Genomic DNA, 17,622 nt, shown 5'->3' on the forward strand with positions numbered 1-17,622 from the left:
GTGAGTAAGAAAGTCTGAAAGTCTTAGAAAATAACTTCCGAAGGGTGGTGTTAAATCACTTGTTGCATTACATTTGGTGGAGAATGGATCAGCCTAGTCTCGATTTACAGTGTGCAACTACAGCACACACCTTGTAGTATGAGTGGCAATGTTGAAAACACTCTTTACAGGGTACAGGAGGGCATCAGCACAAGGGGAATCAGTAAAGGAGTGATTAACAGATGTTGGCACTTTTGTAAACTTCATCTTCTACCTTCTCTTTCCCTCTCTTCTTTCCCCACAAACATTAATTTCTGAAAAACATGAAATTTGGATTTCCCTCAATTGTGATTGTCTGCCACCAGGTGGGGCACCTCCTCCGGACACCTATTAGATTTGCACAATAAGTCACATAGCACCACTGTGTTTATTAGCAAAAAAGCCACTTTATTAAGACAGGTATACAGCATAAACTTCATGAGTACAAAACATTATATATAACTCAACCTCACTAATCCATGAAAAATCTAACTGTTCCCTCCACCCTTACACTCCGCAATTTGCTCAACATTGCTTCAAGAAAAAGCCCCATGCTCTTCCACCTTTTCCCATTCTTTCCTTCCTTCACCGCCTTTTCCTTGCGTACCCCAATCTCACGATCTGCTCTAGTGTTGCTCTAGTGTTATTCAAAGCTACATCATTTACTCTTCACCTCCCCTGTATTCTGTCCTCCGCCCCAAGGGATGGATAAGCCCGCTCCAGACTGTACACCCCCAAAAAACCACCACCCAGGACACAAGAGTGTTCCTGCCCCAACCTAATGCTGATGTAACCTTGCACTTATAATATTTAGCTAGATTACAATATAATAATAATAATCTGGCATTTGTAAAGGGCACAGCTACTTACCAACGGAGGTGTCCTGGTGCTGAACTTATACCACAGAGGAACCCATCCTGGCTTTCAATGTGAAGTGTCCACTCCTGGGCACCCCCACATCCCCTGCGCTGTTGGGGCCGTTGTGGAGATTAAGCAAGCTATTGCCCAGAGTTGCAGAGTGGGACCCATGATTAGAATAGGCACCAAGGCGTGAAATAACAGGTCTGAGGAAATTAAGCCCAAGACCCGCCAAAGTGGGAATTGAACCCTGGTCTCGGGCCAGACCTCTGTATCCGGGTCTGTCACTCTAACCATTGCGCCACACTTCTCCACAATAGTTTACCCTTCCACAGTGTTGCAATTAATTTCCTCATTTCCAGCAAATATTACGTGTGCCCCAATTTGGATAAATTTGCCCCATCAGCACGAAACATATGATCATCATTTTCTTTTAGATTCACATGAGACAGAACTATAATGCCTATATTGGAACAAAAAACTCTCATTGCTCTATTTAGTTTTCTTGCTGCCTTTTCTATTGCGGCATGACTCCTCGCTCCTCTCCACTGCTTTTGTGGTATGAATTCAGTTCAAATTAGGCAAGTACCTCCCCAGTTATTTTTTATAACAGTTAAATCCAGTTTCATTTGCTTTATAAATGTCAAACCTGATAATTGGACTAAATAATTTGCACCTAGATTAATAACTAATTTATAAATGTGTTGCACTGCATACAAAGCTGCCCATTTTATGAAGGAATGTCCCACTATCCAAGTGCTCATTTTTACAGACAATGGACCATGAACGCAACCTAAACGAAAGAATCAGGAATTAGTAAACATTTGTTTTTTAAATAATATGAGCTTATTTTCTAACATCTTTTACAACATTCTGATTTCCATCTCCCAATCCTTCTTGTCGGACCATGACCAACCCAGTCTTGCAGCCTCAGTAGCTGCCCCAATACGAAAAGAGTGCGTACTGTAACACCAAGGATCTTTTCACAGTGTATTTAAAGCCTTTCTCAATACAGCTAACAGGTTTGACATTGTAATTCTATTGCAGTTTGCATGGCAGGAAATTTCCCTTATTTTGCTCCCCATCATGTTTTGAAAAGTTTGCCATTCTTCCACTGGACAACAACCATCCAACCCGCTCTTGTTTAAACATACCCATATACCTCTTCCCAACTGATCTGTTTTAGATGCTCTTACCCAAATCGTTAATCTATTGTGTTCCGAAACTATCTTGGCAGTTTAATGCTGCCTGTCCTCTCAAACCCAACATCTCTAAAATTGCCAAAAAATAACAACATCATGCACAAGTTAAACATTAAACTTTCAAACTCATCACAGCAACAAAAGGGGAACTGTAATACCAACTGTTGTAACAGGTCAAAAGTCACGGGTTCTCTTAACAATGGTTTGCTATGTTGCTCCTTACTTATTCCCTTTAAAAATGTCCTCATGCTAAACACCTTCAACGGGATCATGTCCCCACTATAGCTAACCATAAAAAGAAATTCCTACTAATTTCCCTGCAATAGTTGTGTGACAAACCTTTTTGTCTCAAGTGCAGCACAAAACACAATATAATCTGTTCCTTTTTTGACAGGTTCCCATCCTGAAACATAATGTTACCATAACTAATTCTCTCCATGTTTGTTGATAACTTCTTCTTGTGGATGAAGCTAATGAATTTTCTACAAGCTCAACAATCCTCAATCCTCCCGGGCCAAAACTTTCTGCAGGATCTGTGTCTTGTTGCTGTCCGCACCCGGAGCCAAGTTATGAAACTTCTGCCAATGAAATCGAAACAGAGCATCTGCTATATTATTTCTTGCTCCAGGAACATGCATAGCCTTCGAGACAATGTTCAGTTGCAAACATTTCAGTGCAAAAGCTCTTAATAAACACAATACTCTTAGATCTCTTGCTTTTTCTTTGTTTACCAACTCTACAACTGCCATGTTATCCACATTAAAAAAGAACTGACCTACTTCTGAATTCTTCACCCCAGATGTACAATGCCACAACCAAAGGAAATAACTCTAAAAAGGCTATGCTGTGCCCTTGCTTCAGCCAGTGTTCAGGCCAACTCTCCGCACACCAACGACTTCCCCAGAATAAAAGGAAACCTTTGAAACCAGACGCATTAGAAAAAATCTGAATCTGCAAAATCATGTCTTCTTCAACAAAATACAATGAAACACCAATAAAGTCATCAAGAAACTTTAGCCAAATACGCAGGTCAACCCTGATAGCCATGGATATTCTTATTCTGTGATGAGGTAGATAAGCACTAGACATGGACATACCTAAGCGTCTGCAGAAAGTCCTTCTGGCCCTGACCACTCTGCATGCAAAATGTAAATAGCCTAGTAATTTCTGTACCTTCTTGAGCTCCAATTTTCTTTTATTTATTACTGACATCAGAAAAAACCTTATCGCTTAAACTTTTGCAACAGGGAAGCTAGCTAACATTGCTACTGTGTCTATTTCAATACGCAGAAATGTCAACCTTGTGTTTGGACCCTACGTTTTTTTCGGGGCCAATGGCACTCCAAGTTCTTTTAATATGCCTTGAAATTTTTGCAGAGTGTTCCCTAACTGATCAGTATTGCTTGCACCAATAAACATAATCATCTAAATAATGACAAACCAGGTTGTGACCACTGATTTCCATGAAAAACCATTGTAAGAAAGTGCTAAATGTCTCAAATAAAGCACATGAGATTGAATAACCTAGACAAAAAAAAAGCACCTCCAAAATGCATGCTATGTAATTCAAAATCCGTGGGATATATAGGTAAAAGCCTAAAAGCTGATTGTATATCATTTTTAGCAAGTTTTGCGCTTTTCCTGCCATTCTTACCAGTTTCAAAGCATCGTCAACTGATGCATAGGTTACACTAGAATCTGTCTGAGAAATAAAATAATTTACAGACTGACCCTCTTGCCATGACAAATGGTGTTTCCGTCTATATTCGCCTGGCGATTTCTTAAGGGGAAACTATTAAGGGAAAACTATAACATTTTCAAATAGGCACTATAAAAAAGGACCTGCAATCCTGCCTGCTTTTAACTCCGAACTCAGCTTTTGTAGTACTATGTGTGGCAGCTCCTTTGCCGATTTAAGATTATCTGCCCATCTCTTCTGCCTTGGGCCTTGAAAACTAATTTTAAAACCATCTTTGAAACCCCAAAATGATTTGAATGCTGGATAGTACCTTAACCAAGTTGATAACACCTCAATTCTAATCAGGTATGAGCTCTTTGGTGTATGTTGAAATTGCTAACCTCTGCCTAGCTGCATTCCCCCTTGTTCTCCAAATTTTGATCCTGCAAAACATTGGGTAAGTGGATGTTTTTTGCCACATTGTGAGCATTCATGCTTGTATCGGCAAAATTGATTGATACAAAGTCCTTTTATTAAAAAAAAATCTTTTTATTGATAACAGTGATGCACCATTTACATTACAATCATATAGGGTCAATTCTGGCTTAGTGTATACATACAAACATAAATCAGTTGCACATTTCAATACTTTATTATTCCTGTGGTACCTTATACGGAGTACTTGGAACAGAAGAAGAAGGGACAATTGGTGGGATACAGATATTACCACGGTATTCATTCCATTTGCCCCATATTTGTGACCATTTTTGGGGGCAGGCTCTTGCAACATATACAGTTTTCTCCCTCATCATACACCAGTCCATGTCAGTCTTCCATGCCTCCACTGTAGGAGCTGCACTTTCGCCCCACATTCTGGCAACGTTCCTTTTAGATACCATCAGACCCAACCTCGCCAATGTTTTGTCTTTGCGATTCAGATCTGTAGGTTCCCAAACAGTTAGTAGACACCTTTTGACATCAGTTTCCATGCTTAGCCCCAGGACCTCTCTGAAGCAATAGTGGATTCCCGTCTAGTATTTCTGAATGTGTACACACTCCCACAGTATCTGCATAAATGTGCCTTCCTGGCCGCATTGTCTTCTGCACCCCAAACCGTCCACCCTGCCCATTCTAGCTAGAGTGGGTCCCGTCACGTATATTCTTTGGAGGATCTTAAGTTGGACCAGCCGTAATCGAGCTGAGATTGCGACCTCCCGAGGGGAGGCCAGAGCTTCTTGCCGCTTATCTTTGTCCAGCACTGAGGTATCCTCCTCCCAGTGTCTCTGTACCATACCATTCCAAGGGGGTCTGGGGAGATATTAATCCGTTTTGTATATGTTAGGGATACCGTTTTTGTTTGCATGTATCTGTCGAGTAATCTGTCCTCTAATGCTGAGGCCTCTGGGAGAGACTCTCCCTTCGGTATCTGTGATGTCAGTCCGTGTCTCACCTGCAGGTAGCGAAAGTGTTCTGTGTCAGCCATCTCATACTCCTGTTGCAGGGTGGCAAATGATATAACCCCTCCCCTTTTCCATAAGTCACCTACCTTTGAGATCCCAATCATATCCCATTCATCAAACCCCTTCATTTTCCTAAGAATGCCCAATTGCTCCGAATCCCACAGGGGAGTGGCCTGTGTCATTTTCTGCCCCCAACCCATGCTTCTAGTGGCAGTGTGCCACACTTGTACCAAATGTCTGGTCGACCCTGTCAGTGAAAATTGTGTGAGTTTTGAGTAAAGGGCCATGCTGTAATTACCACCTGGTAGTAATCATTTGTCCATCTTATAGCCTGGGTCATCCCAGTGTCAGTACAAAGTCCTTTGTTAAAATTACAACATGACTCTGCATGAGGTGTTTGCCCCTTCCCATACCACCCCTCTCCATCTTGGGCGGGACGATACTGAAAGGACCGATAAGTGACCGGTAAGCCACTTGCTGTATGAGTCGTGGCTGGAGGCTGCATGGAGGACATCGATTGGAGCCATAATTCAGAGTCAGCTTCACCCCATGGCTTAGCATTGTTTAGGCTGACCCTGAACTCTTCATCATAGCTTAAACAGGCATAACCTCCAAAATGCATTTGTGCTTTGCATATAATGTATATGTATTTAAAGATTGCTACAGCTCTATCCTGATTTCTCTCACAATATATATTCCCTTAAATTAGAAATGCAGATGTAAATTTTCTATGGTTTTAGCGACTCTAGCCCATCTTGCTAACTCCTACTCTTCTTTCTTTGAACCTTCTTTTGCTTGAATATCCGTGTGCAAAACTTTGAATACATCTATGAACTCTTGTCTCCATATTCTATTCTTTGTTTTCTACAATAACCTAGAACCCAAAGGCATTGCACTACCCATATATGGTAACTTCAATGTATATTGTTATCCTCGTCTTCACCATCTTTCTTTTGAACATGCTTATCTTCATTGTCATCTTTTCACTTTGAATCTGCTTATCGCAAGTTACCTTTTTCGGGTTCTTCTCCATAATCTTTTCTTGATGGTCATTAGACACATTTACATCCCCTGGTGTATCTGTACAACAATCCTTTACCAGCTTACTTTCACCCACACCAATTGATCTAGTTTTATTTGCACTACAATTGTCCGTGTTCTCCCACGCTGACCACCACAATGCCCTGCCTTTTAGCAATTGTGATGACCGTCTTTGGATTAGCTCAGCTTCTTATCTCTGTTAATTCCCTTTCTTTCCATCTTGCCCAATTGCTCGGTCCGCTCCTGACTTTTGAAATATACTAAAAACACTTGTTTGTCCAGTTATTCCCCTAGGTGGCCCTTTCTTTACAATCATACCTTTCTCACTTTATCCACACTCCCATTCTCTCAACTAACCCTCCTCTAGCTCCTCACTGTTGTTCTCAAAATCCAAAATCTCCTCCTACTCATTTTGACAATCATTACCACTTACACCCGGTCTTTCACCATCCCCAACTCCACCATCATACAACCTCCATTTTGATGCAGACATTCGTTTGAACTGTTCCCTCGAGGAAGGAAAACCTGCTACTGATCTTCCTTTTTCTTCAGACCAACGTGTAAGAGCAGCTTCATGCTCTGTTTGGAACTGTCTTGTTCTGCTAGTTTCTTCTGGTTTTCTTACTGTGGATCTATTCTGCAGGCCGCACTGACCCGATTGTGCAGCAGTGATCAGTCCAAATACTCCACCCACACCCAATGGTCTGTCTTAACTCCAATTTCTTCTTTACCTTAACGTGAAATTGACTTTTTTATAACATTTAAATCCTGAAAACACTGTATGTATCTCTACACTCTTTGTACTTCTATTCTGCCTTTTTCTACAATTCTAAATTGTTTTAAATTCTGTCCCAAATCAAAGACATTTTTGGTGTGCAGGTTTTGTTTTCTTAATGATTTTTACTGGATGCTTTGACCCCATTGTTATTTTCAAAACCCTCAAAATTAGATGATTTGGACAAAACTACACCTGGGAACTCTGTTTCAACAGCAATGTTCTTTGCCAACTCACTATTGATAACTTTCTCCACACGTGAAAACTGCACAGGTGCTTTGGAGGGGATGGCACATTCCTTTCTCTTACTGATAAGCCCTCCTCCACCCCACCCCTCAATGGGATTCCAACTGGGGCTGTGAACCGCCTACATTTCTCCTCTAGCTTGTCGCTGCCAGATGAGCAATGAACGGGTGTTTCCTCATTCTCCCCGCTGCCGCCTCAAACATCAGCCTCGACCCACCCATGAGACAGGGGGCCCACCTCAACCAATGTACTCGTGTTGGATTCCATCAACGCCACACCACTTGACCGCTTCCTTCATTCATGGTTGGCCAATGACACCGGATCCATCCTTTGGGCTCCTCCCTTACACCTCGCCGATCCTCTTGCGGCCCACATACTTCTCAGGAATGGAACAGCGCTTCCACTGCTGTATGCTATCAATTATATTAATGTAATTTTCCTCAACGACCTCAACCGGTACCTTTAAATTCTGTTCAGAAGAGACAACCAGCACCAACGCTTTACGAGGTAATTGATTAACTTTTACATCAGACTCCGACTTTTTAATTTTATTCCCTTCTGGCAAACATGCTGCTACTGCTGCCGTTACTCCACCAGCCGCCCTCCTCTTAGGATGTTCCAAACCCACCCACGCCTCCCCCGCTAAGCCTGGTTTCAGTATTTCCTCCCTGTTTGCTTCACATAATCACCTTCTTGCTTTACGAATATCTTCCTTAAGTATACTGAAGTGATTTATATTCATAAAGTCCCTAAACCTTACCTGACTAAAAATATTCCTGTCATAAAAATTCCATAACCGTCCTTGGCACTGCCTCAGCGAATGCTTTCCCGCCCAAAAAACTACCTATATAACCTACAGTTATGCCCCGCCCACACTACCTACCTCACCTATACTAACTCATGACCAGTTCCATCGTACGAAGTTACCCAGGGGGAGAATGGCTAATGCCTCGCTCCCAGTGGGTCCCTGCATTGTACCACTCTGATGCCATCAGTAAGAGAAAGACCAAGTGAGCACTTGGTTTAATAAGGAAATCCTCAACACAACCACTCGACTGTGGACATCACCCTGGGGAAACTCCACAGTACTTAACACATTAACTGGGCAAGGAGGTCAGAGTACTGTACACATTACCCAGCGTCCCCCCCACAGAGTACTCTACTAATTACCTGGGGGAGATCAGAACCCCAGAGTCCTCTGCACATTACTCAGAGAGGATTCCAGAGAACTGTACACATTACCCTGGGAGGATCCCAGAGTACTGTACACATTACTCAGAGAGGATCCCAGAGAACTGTACACATTACCCTGGGAGGACCCCAGAGTACTGTACACATTACTCAGAGAGGATCCCAGAGAACTGTACACATTACCCTGGGAGGACCCCAGAGTACTGTACACATTACTCAGAGAGGATCCCAGAGAACTGTACACATTACCCTGGGAGGATCCCAGAGTACTGTACACATTACTCAGAGAGGATCCCAGAGAACTGTACACATTACCCTGGGAGGACCCCAGAGTACTGTACACATTACTCAGAGAGGATCCCAGAGAACTGTACACATTACCCTGGGACGACCCCAGAGTACTGTACACATTACTCAGAGAGGATCCCAGAGAACTGTACACATTACCTGGGAGAAGACCTTAGGCCCCCTGAGTTGTAGCGATTCACATTCATATATTTCCTGTGAACATGAAACCGCCCACAGCAGCACAAGGGGCCGGCCAAAGAAAATCAGAGGTCAACTATGGAAAAGTTCAGGCCACACATGCGAGGATCAGGATTTTCTTTATGTGTTTGACCCCAGGCTGGCCGAATCTCATCTCACTTACTGGGACTGAACCAGAGAGCGCAGCCATGTTTAGGAAGCTCTGACCTCACTCAAGGACATTTCATAGCCAATCTCTTTGTGATGAGGACCTACTTTTGTGTTACTCGAATATATATTCATATTTTTTTCGTAGGATTCCGTCAAATTTATTCAAGAAAACTTCAGGAAGAGAGAATGTGTCTACTTCGTCAAGGACCCCAGATCAACGTAAGTCTGTCTGTGTCCTGTGTGTCATTTCTGCATTCTGTTGCCAGTAGCCCTGTTCTGCTGCCCAAATGAAATTAAATATGCTATGAATAGACACTTGACTAGCACCTCCCTCTACCCTGCACCAAAACTTGTTGACGTCCAGCCAGTGTTTAAAACGTAACCAAAGAAGAATCGAGTATGAGCTACTCTCCACCAAGGTTTGAGTTCCTTTTTTCGGATCTTGGATGACTGCCCTAGATAGCGATGCCTACATCCCTTGTTTGGCTGACTCAGCAAAATCTAAGTCAGGTTTCATCCTACACTGGTCTCTTTGCCTGGACTGTCTCAGACATGCACTAAGCCTTCTGTGCTGCAGATTTAATATTTAATGCTGAGCAATATTTTTTCAGTCCCCGTGGTGTTGTGAGTACTTTTCTCTAGCACAGATGCTTTGATGTGCTGGCTAGACCTCCCAAGTGCACCATACCCTTGAAGAGAGTTTAGCTTCATGCGGCGGTGAGATGTGCTGCATTAGACGCCCGGTATAAGCCTGCTACCTGAATGCTAAGCTTACGTTTTTTATTGCCTACTTCATATGTATTTTGAAGTGTTCATGTAATAAATCCTCTACAAAAACAAATGTACTTTATTCTATTATTCTGAGAGGTGTTCCTACTCACTGCTGCTTCTCAGCATCAATGTGTTCTCTCTGTCATTAAGTCTGTGATCAGTACTAGGTGCATTTTCAAATGTTTACAAATAACACCATGCAGATTCGTGTCAGCCTCAAAGACAGTCCCAAAAAGATGCTTAACATTTCTGATGGGCGTGTGACCATCACACACATCATTGGATGATAAAAAGCATTCTCTGATCAAATGGATCTGTGAGGAAATTGAATGTATTATATGGTGTGGTTGTGCGATCTCACTGTGTAATACACTTACCGACCCTTTTAGGACCCTTAGGTTTCGTCTGTAAAACTCTCAGCTCAACCCTGGGTAGCTGTTGCACTGAGCAGGAAGGCTTTCACAAAGGAACACATGTTAAGCATTTAAACAGCGCCAAAATAATTTAAGAAGAAATTGACAAGACACTCAAGAAATCCAACACCAATTTATAAAACTAGACTGTGTTTTTATAAGAATTTAGACACTAGAATGAAAAAATTCCCTTGGAGGGTTCCTGAGATATTGATTTTACAACCAATAATAAATCCTAGAAATTCCATTCAACCGCAAACAAGCCTTCGCAAAGTCAATGAATTGGACACTTAGAAATATTTTAAAGAAAACTTAGGTAAAGTGTCAATGTGGTTTGTTAGAAGTACTTAGGGCAACCAGCTCTATCAGGGAGCTACTCAGGAGGACCAGCAAGGCCCTTCAGAAGAACAAGCAGTCCTTCAGCAGCTTCAGGCACTTTATCCACGTTGCAGTGGATTCCCACGGAGTGGTCCTGATGCAAGGGATAAAGGATGCTGAAGATGCTCAAAGGATGCTGTGGATTTGATGCAATAGACTAGGTTCTTCAAGCAGGCATTCCTTGTTCCATGAAGATCTTGAGTGGGTCCTGGTTGCAGGGTCGATGTCCCACGAAGTCCTCTCTGGTCTGGCCGAAGTCCAGTTGCCACTGGAACACCAGTCGCCCATTGTCACAGCCTTCCTGAGTCATTAATTCACCTTTTTATGGTTCCAACAACTCTACAACAGCACTCCTGGATTCAGCGAACTCAGGTGCAACTCCATGCGTTGGGTCTTGGTCTTTGGTGCTGCCCGGCAGCAGTGGAAGCGTCTTGAAGACTTTTGGATACCAACTTGCCCCAGCAGATTTCTTCAGCTGTTGTGTCCTTGTGCTGCAAATAGGGGGCCAGTCAGCTGGCCCTTGGTGTCTCTTGGCTGACTGGGTTCTGGAGACGATTTCTCCTTGAGCAGGAAATGGCAGACACAGTCCTTCTCTTTGTTAGCCACCAGGTGCAGCAGGTGCAGTCTTTGACAGTGCTGTCTCTCTTTGCTGATCCCTCAGTGCAAAAGGGCAGTCCTTCTTTGGTACTTTATCCAAGATCTGAGGTCTGGATGCCTGCGGTGTCCCTCTTATGCTTGGAAAGTGCACCTCAAGGCAGCATGCGGTTGGTAACCAATGGGTTCCCTCCCACGTGGTGAGCACTTCCAGTGGAGCGTGGCATCTGGTTGTTCCAGGACGCAACATTCTGCCCGGTCCCAAGATGGTGAGAGCCCTCACTCAGTGTTTAAACCGCCTTAGCCCACCCCTGGGGTGTGGCTACCTCAGGGCTACACGCCCCTGGGAAAAATCGAATTGACAACTGGTTTACCCCTTTCTGCTCCCTGTGCCAACCTGTCTGCCAAAACAATGGGCAGCCCTCCTCCCTAGTGTGACCCATCTACCCTTCGAAGTCGGCTTCCCCTTTGAAGCCTGCCTTTTGGGGCTAACACCTAAGTGGCTTTGTGCAGGATGGAGGTAACAACTCCCTGTCCTGCAATCCCTCATTGTTCTCCTTCCTGGGAGTTGTTGGCATGTCTCTCCAAGAGGTTCTGGTGGAACAGGCGCCATATGTGCCTGGGAAGTCACAGGAGTTTTAAAGGCAACAAAGCGTCTGCTTTGTAAAAGCTACACACTGCAACAAGTCAGACTTGATGTAACAAGTTGTTTGGTACCTCAGAGTGCCCTCTTTGGTCAGGAGTTAACATTGTAAAAGCTACACACTGCAACAAGTCAGACTTGATGTAACAAGTTGTTTGGTACCTCAGAGTGCCCTCTTTGGTCAGGAGTTAACACTGCTGAGGGGTTAGGGTGTAACTCCGTACTCGCCAATTGGGCAACCAAGTCTTTCCACAGTAAAAATGGTGGTTTTGCATGCCTATTACCAGGGCATATAAAATACACGTCCTACCCATATCATATGTTGTACCCTGCCTTAGCACTAGGAAGGCATGCCAAAGGGGTGACTTACACAATGTACAGCGAAGTACTGGTTTTGCCATTGCTTTCAATGGAAAGGTCGGGCTAACAGTGCGTGACTGCTCTGGCAGTCTGCAGTGGCGGACTGGGGGACTCGTTTTACTTGGGGGACCCCCAGGGTGGCACGTCTAGGGCTGCAAGCCCTGGGGTACCCCCTCTAACGTACATGTCCTGGGTACCAGGGTACCATATAGACATTTCCAATTGGATATGGCCAATTCGACATACACTTTGGGGTCAGGGCAGTGACAGTGATTCTGGTTAGCAGGTTTCAGTGCACTCTCAGATTCGAAAGACCAGCAGCATCAGTCGAAAATCTTGGGGGTGAACACAAAAAAAGAGACATTTCCTTACAGGATCCAAAACTGGAATCTCAGTCTTGGGTAAGAAGTGCCCCCTTTCCTTGTTTTTCTCTCCTGCATTTGGCCTACCAATGTAGGACTTCATTTGGCTTCCTCATAGCAAGGGCAAAACCTATGAATAATTTTGACTTTATATCACCTTCACCTCCAAATCATTCCTTCTGTCAAGGGTATGTCTTGGGATGAGAATGTCACTTGTGTGGTCCACCGTCATGTTCCTCTGCCCCGTGTGCTCGACTGCATGTCTCTGATATCCTGGTATTCCTCAGCCTCATACTTATTTAGTATGTGTATAGAGGTCTGGGCCAGTCCCTTGATATGAGTGAGGGTCTAGACCTGACTTGAAGAGGTGTAGCAAGCATGCCCTTATTTCACTGACAATGGACTACCGTCCCTGGTAGGGGGTTAGCAGATAATGCAGTGGTGGCAGCACAGCGTCTTTTATGAATCCATAGTTGTGACCAGGACTTTTCTATCTGTCTCACTGAAGTGGAGGCCTATTGGTCCACTAGTATAAAGTTCTGGTTCTATGCAAGTACCCAGGTCCTAGTGCAGACATCCCAAGTGTATGTTGTGTGTCCTATGTATGTGGTGTGCATGTTACATGAACTGTGGTGTGTATGAGTGAACCAGAGTAACGGAGGCCTGTGAATCCCTTTTGGATGTCCTCAGCCTGGCCTTGTACACAAGATAGAGGTGGTGGAAGTGTATTGGTTACATTAGTGAAACTAATGGGTGGAGATCTAGACACTGGAGTAAGGAATGAGGAGACAAGTCTCCTTTAGAAATCCAATTAGGCATTTTGCTGAGAAGAGCTGCTGATTAGGCTTCCTGTAGCACTTAGTAGATGGAGGGACGGGCAGGGGGTACAGGCTGGACCGCAGTCTCTGTGTTCAAAGTGAAAGAGACCCTTTAGGTGATGTAAGTCTCTTGCCTTTCCCTTGGTCACTCCTGGGGGGGGGGATAGACAGCTATGTGCAACAAGGTCACACCTGTTTGTGCCTCTCCTGTGGGTTCTCCAGACTAGAATCTAGCCTCCTGTGGGAATATCACTCTACACAAAGGCTGTGTCTGGAGAGAAGCCTGGAGAGGACATTTTAAAGGAGAAGCACCTTCACCAGAATCACAGCTGCTCAGTGCTGTTACACCAAGAGCTACGACCGCTCCTTGACCTGTGCTGATGTGACCCTGAAAGTGTGATTGCAGCTCACCTGACAGGGCTCTCTAAGAGCCGGTCTGTAAAGTGCTGCCTCTCCGAGAGCAGAAAATACAGCTTTGGCATAGGATGAGATGGGAAGACACAGAAGGTGGTGATGATGGGTGACAGAGGCCAGTCATTTTTTTTACATTTGGGACTCAAGATTTTCCCATCACTCTTCTAGTCATGTGTGGCAGTTAAAAGCATGGGAAGATGATTTTGTGGGCCATACAAAACTTAGAATTATAGGAGGGTAAAAGGTGAATAGCTGTGATGTTTATCACTGCTGTGTTCTGAGTGCCATCATAGAATAGACAACTCAAATTATGCACCTGTTGTCTATTTGATGTTACACAGAACTCCTTGGTGAAAAACATCTGTGTTAGTCACAGTTAGCTTCTATAATTCTATATATTATGGTTCCATCTTAATGTTATGTTGTCTAAAGGATCTTCTGGCCTAGTAATAAACTGTACAAATACACACTCATTCATCACCTGGGCTCGAGGCAATACATATTAAAGGCTGGTGAGTTATTAACATTGTTTTTATTATTATTACTTATGTTTACAAAATAATCTATATCCTACTATTGTTGATCAATCAATCAAGCTTTCTTTTTTGTTCTCCTTCTCATTTTCATAATTAATTCCACCTGCACACTGTTTCTCTGACCCTGTGTCACTTTAAGCAGATGTCCGCATTTCTGTTAGTGCAGACCTGACCATGCAGTCCATACACTGTGACATGCTTGTCCATGCCTTTGTCCAGTGATCTTTGTTTCATTCTTACATCCTCTGCTGCCCTCACTGTGCACTCCTCCCTCTCCAGCCCTTTAGGTGGGCACTGCTTTGTGCATCCACCATATTTACTTAGAAAATTACTTTTCTTTTTATCTTCTCTCTCAGCTTCACAGCAATACCTCCTGTTGTACAAACGTGCCTCTTGCATAACCTATGCAGTCTTAAAGAAGCTGACTGTCAGTCACCCTCTTCCCTCCCCTTTGCGAAATATAGGTCTCACTTACTTTACCTCTATGTTTACGAAGACCTATTACATTAAAATATATACATATTGTGACTTTTGATTGGATTACTGTCTTTTCTTTCTCATCTCCCTGCATAGTTGTGACGTTTGATCAGATTGATTCCTTCTCTTTCTCATCACTTTTCTTCTTATTTGATGTATTTCCTATTTTGTTGTTTGTCCTGACTGGTGTATAGCTTCTTACTGTATTTTGATTGGATGTTTTGTATCTTTCCACTGCTTACATTGATGGAACTACTTTTTTGTTTTCTTTTAGCACTCCATGGCAGTGCATGTGTTTTCTTTCTCTCTGCCCCAACCTTCTGTGGGCTGCTTCCCCCTTCACAACCTGTGCACTCCATGTTGCTGTCCCAGTGCACTCTTGTTGATACTCCACACCACCCCTCTCAATCCTGACCTGCTTTTTTGTTTAATAACGCATCCCTCCATTGCTCTCACCCCTCTCAATGTTTGCCACCACTGGCGTTGCTTCACCTGCTCCTCTGCTGCGTACTCACCCCCTTTTATTCATACTTATTTGTTTTAGAAATGTTTTGGAGGGTGGTCTGGCAACTGTAATTTAGTGCCAACTGCTCATTTCTAACGTTCTAAAATCCTGTTTTTGTTCACCGTTAATTATTTGATGTTTTTAAATTTGCTGTTTCACGGTCGTCCGTATTCTGGGAACAGGATATTTTAAAATGTGATGATGTGTTGACGAATGCACATGTATACATCATCTCGCTGGGGCGGCCATAGCATAATTACAAATAACCTGCATGCTTGATGATGCATACACCTATTCTTATTTTTGGGGTGATTTTGTTTAGTGAGCGCTCTGCTGTACATTTGCAGCACGGGTTGAGGTTCTCCTTACCCATTTAGATGTGGAGGTGCCACTGATTGTGTGCAGGTGAGTGCTCTACTGGTACGCAATAATATGTGGCGACCCGCACACTGCAAAGGTGCTAACTTTTGTACTTTGGAATTTACGCCATATTTACGGTGGACCTCTGCTGCCCCAAAGTCCTCAGAGGACCACCCACTGGGACCTTAATGACACCCTAATCTTTTTTAAAAAAAATCTTATTGATCTTATTGATCTTATTGAAACCATCGCAACAAAACAAAAAACAACTGTTGTACCCCACTCCGCAAACCTTCGGGTGTCGAGTGCCGATACAGCATGAAAGTCTGGGGTACTATACGGTGAGTTACATAATAGCACAATGAATCCTGTCCCTCTCATCAGCGCCCTTGGGCCCCCTCCCACCTTTTCCCCAGAGTCTGCTCTGGCCTCCCACAGCTCAAATTCTAGAAGAACAACATAGATTGGGGAGCGGGACGACCCCTCTCTTTCCTCCGAATGTTCCTGCCACTGCCCCTATAATTTTAGTTTTGAGGGCAGCCCCTCACCTGGTATATGGGTCCCTTCACCTGCCTATAACACTTCGTGTTGGATAGCCACTCCCGTACAGTGGGCGCGTCCGTACCCTCCCTCCGTTTCACTATAGCCTGTCTTGCCACTGCCAAGGCCTTATTATGAGGGCCAGCATATAGTTGTCCAGAGTCACCTCTCCCCAGATTCACAGTGATACTGTTTTGGAGGTGAGCGTCAGGACATCATCAACCACCTGCAAGAGTCGTCTCTGCACCCCTGCCCAAAATCTCAATAATCTGGGGCACTCCCACAATGTATGCAAAATGATACCTTGCCAACCACCCCCGCTGACAGTGGTCGGAGTCAGCTGCTCCCATCGCATAACGATATGTTTGTGTGTAGTAGGCCGTATGTAGCATCTTCAACTGATCCAGTCGGAAACCCGATCGTATGCCCACATCCCCACATTATATTGCAGCTAAGTCTGAGCAAAATCGCCCTCACCTGCATGAAGTGGAGGAATTGGCCCATTGTGAGGTCGTACTGTCCCTGTACCTCTTCAAAGGTCGGTCATCCCGTTCTCCTGTCAAATCTCCAAGCTTTGAAATTCCCAATAGATCCCACTGCCGGTGTCCCGCTACCCTACATAGCTCCGCAAGGGCACTAGATTCCCACAATGGTGTCTGCAAAGTCAACCTATTCGCCCAACTTATGTTGCGCAGCACCCAGTTCCAAGTCCGGATTACCACTGCAATAGGCTCAGATAAGCGCATTACCCTCTCCGGCCCATATATTCAACTCACCTAACTCCAGGGGGCATTGCCCTCCTGTCTGCAATTAGAGATGGTTCCTTTTGGTCTGCGTAGGACCAATCATTAACTGTTAACAATTGGGCTGCCCAGTAATGTAGGTGCAGATAGGAAAGAGCGATCCCCCCATCCATCGGCTGTCTGGCCAGGGTAGACAATGCTGCACGCGGGGTGCCTCCATTTCAGAGCAGGTTCCTCTTCTTAGCCTTAACTGTTTTAAAGAAGTGTTTGGGATCCTCAAATAATGCATTTTGCAGGACGCATCTGAACCTAGGGAGATAAATCATTTTGAATGGTGCCACTCTTCCCAATAGTGAGAGTGGGAGATAACGCCAGTGCTCTTCCTCCTGACGAAGTCTGTCAGGATCCGACCAAACTTTTTCTTGTAGAATAGAGTCCGGTCTTGTGTCACTTAGATGCCCAAATATGTAAGCCTGTCTCCTCCCATATCAGTCGGCCAGTGCTCCCTGCCTTTGGCTGCTAGGATGTGAGGGGAAAAAATTTATTAACTCCAATTATTAAGAAAAGAAGCTAAAAACCCTGAGGATCTCTAGCATTCTTGGA

General features: G+C 44.1%; 1 protein-coding gene across 1 annotated transcript in view; it reads left to right on the forward strand.

Moving 5' to 3' along the window:
• The window catches only part of LOC146861066 (transient receptor potential cation channel subfamily M member 8-like), a 62,019-nt gene that overhangs the window by 11,821 nt on the left and 32,576 nt on the right, over positions 1-17,622 (forward strand). Inside the window, exon 2 of the mRNA XM_085646203.1 lies at positions 9,251-9,324. Within this exon, the coding sequence (XP_085502329.1) occupies positions 9,251-9,324 (74 nt within the window). The remainder of the gene's footprint in view (positions 1-9,250; positions 9,325-17,622) is intronic.

This window comes from Triturus cristatus, chromosome 3_1, assembly GCF_964204655.1.
Source record: "Triturus cristatus chromosome 3_1, aTriCri1.1, whole genome shotgun sequence".
Taxonomy (NCBI): Eukaryota; Metazoa; Chordata; class Amphibia; order Caudata; family Salamandridae; genus Triturus; species Triturus cristatus.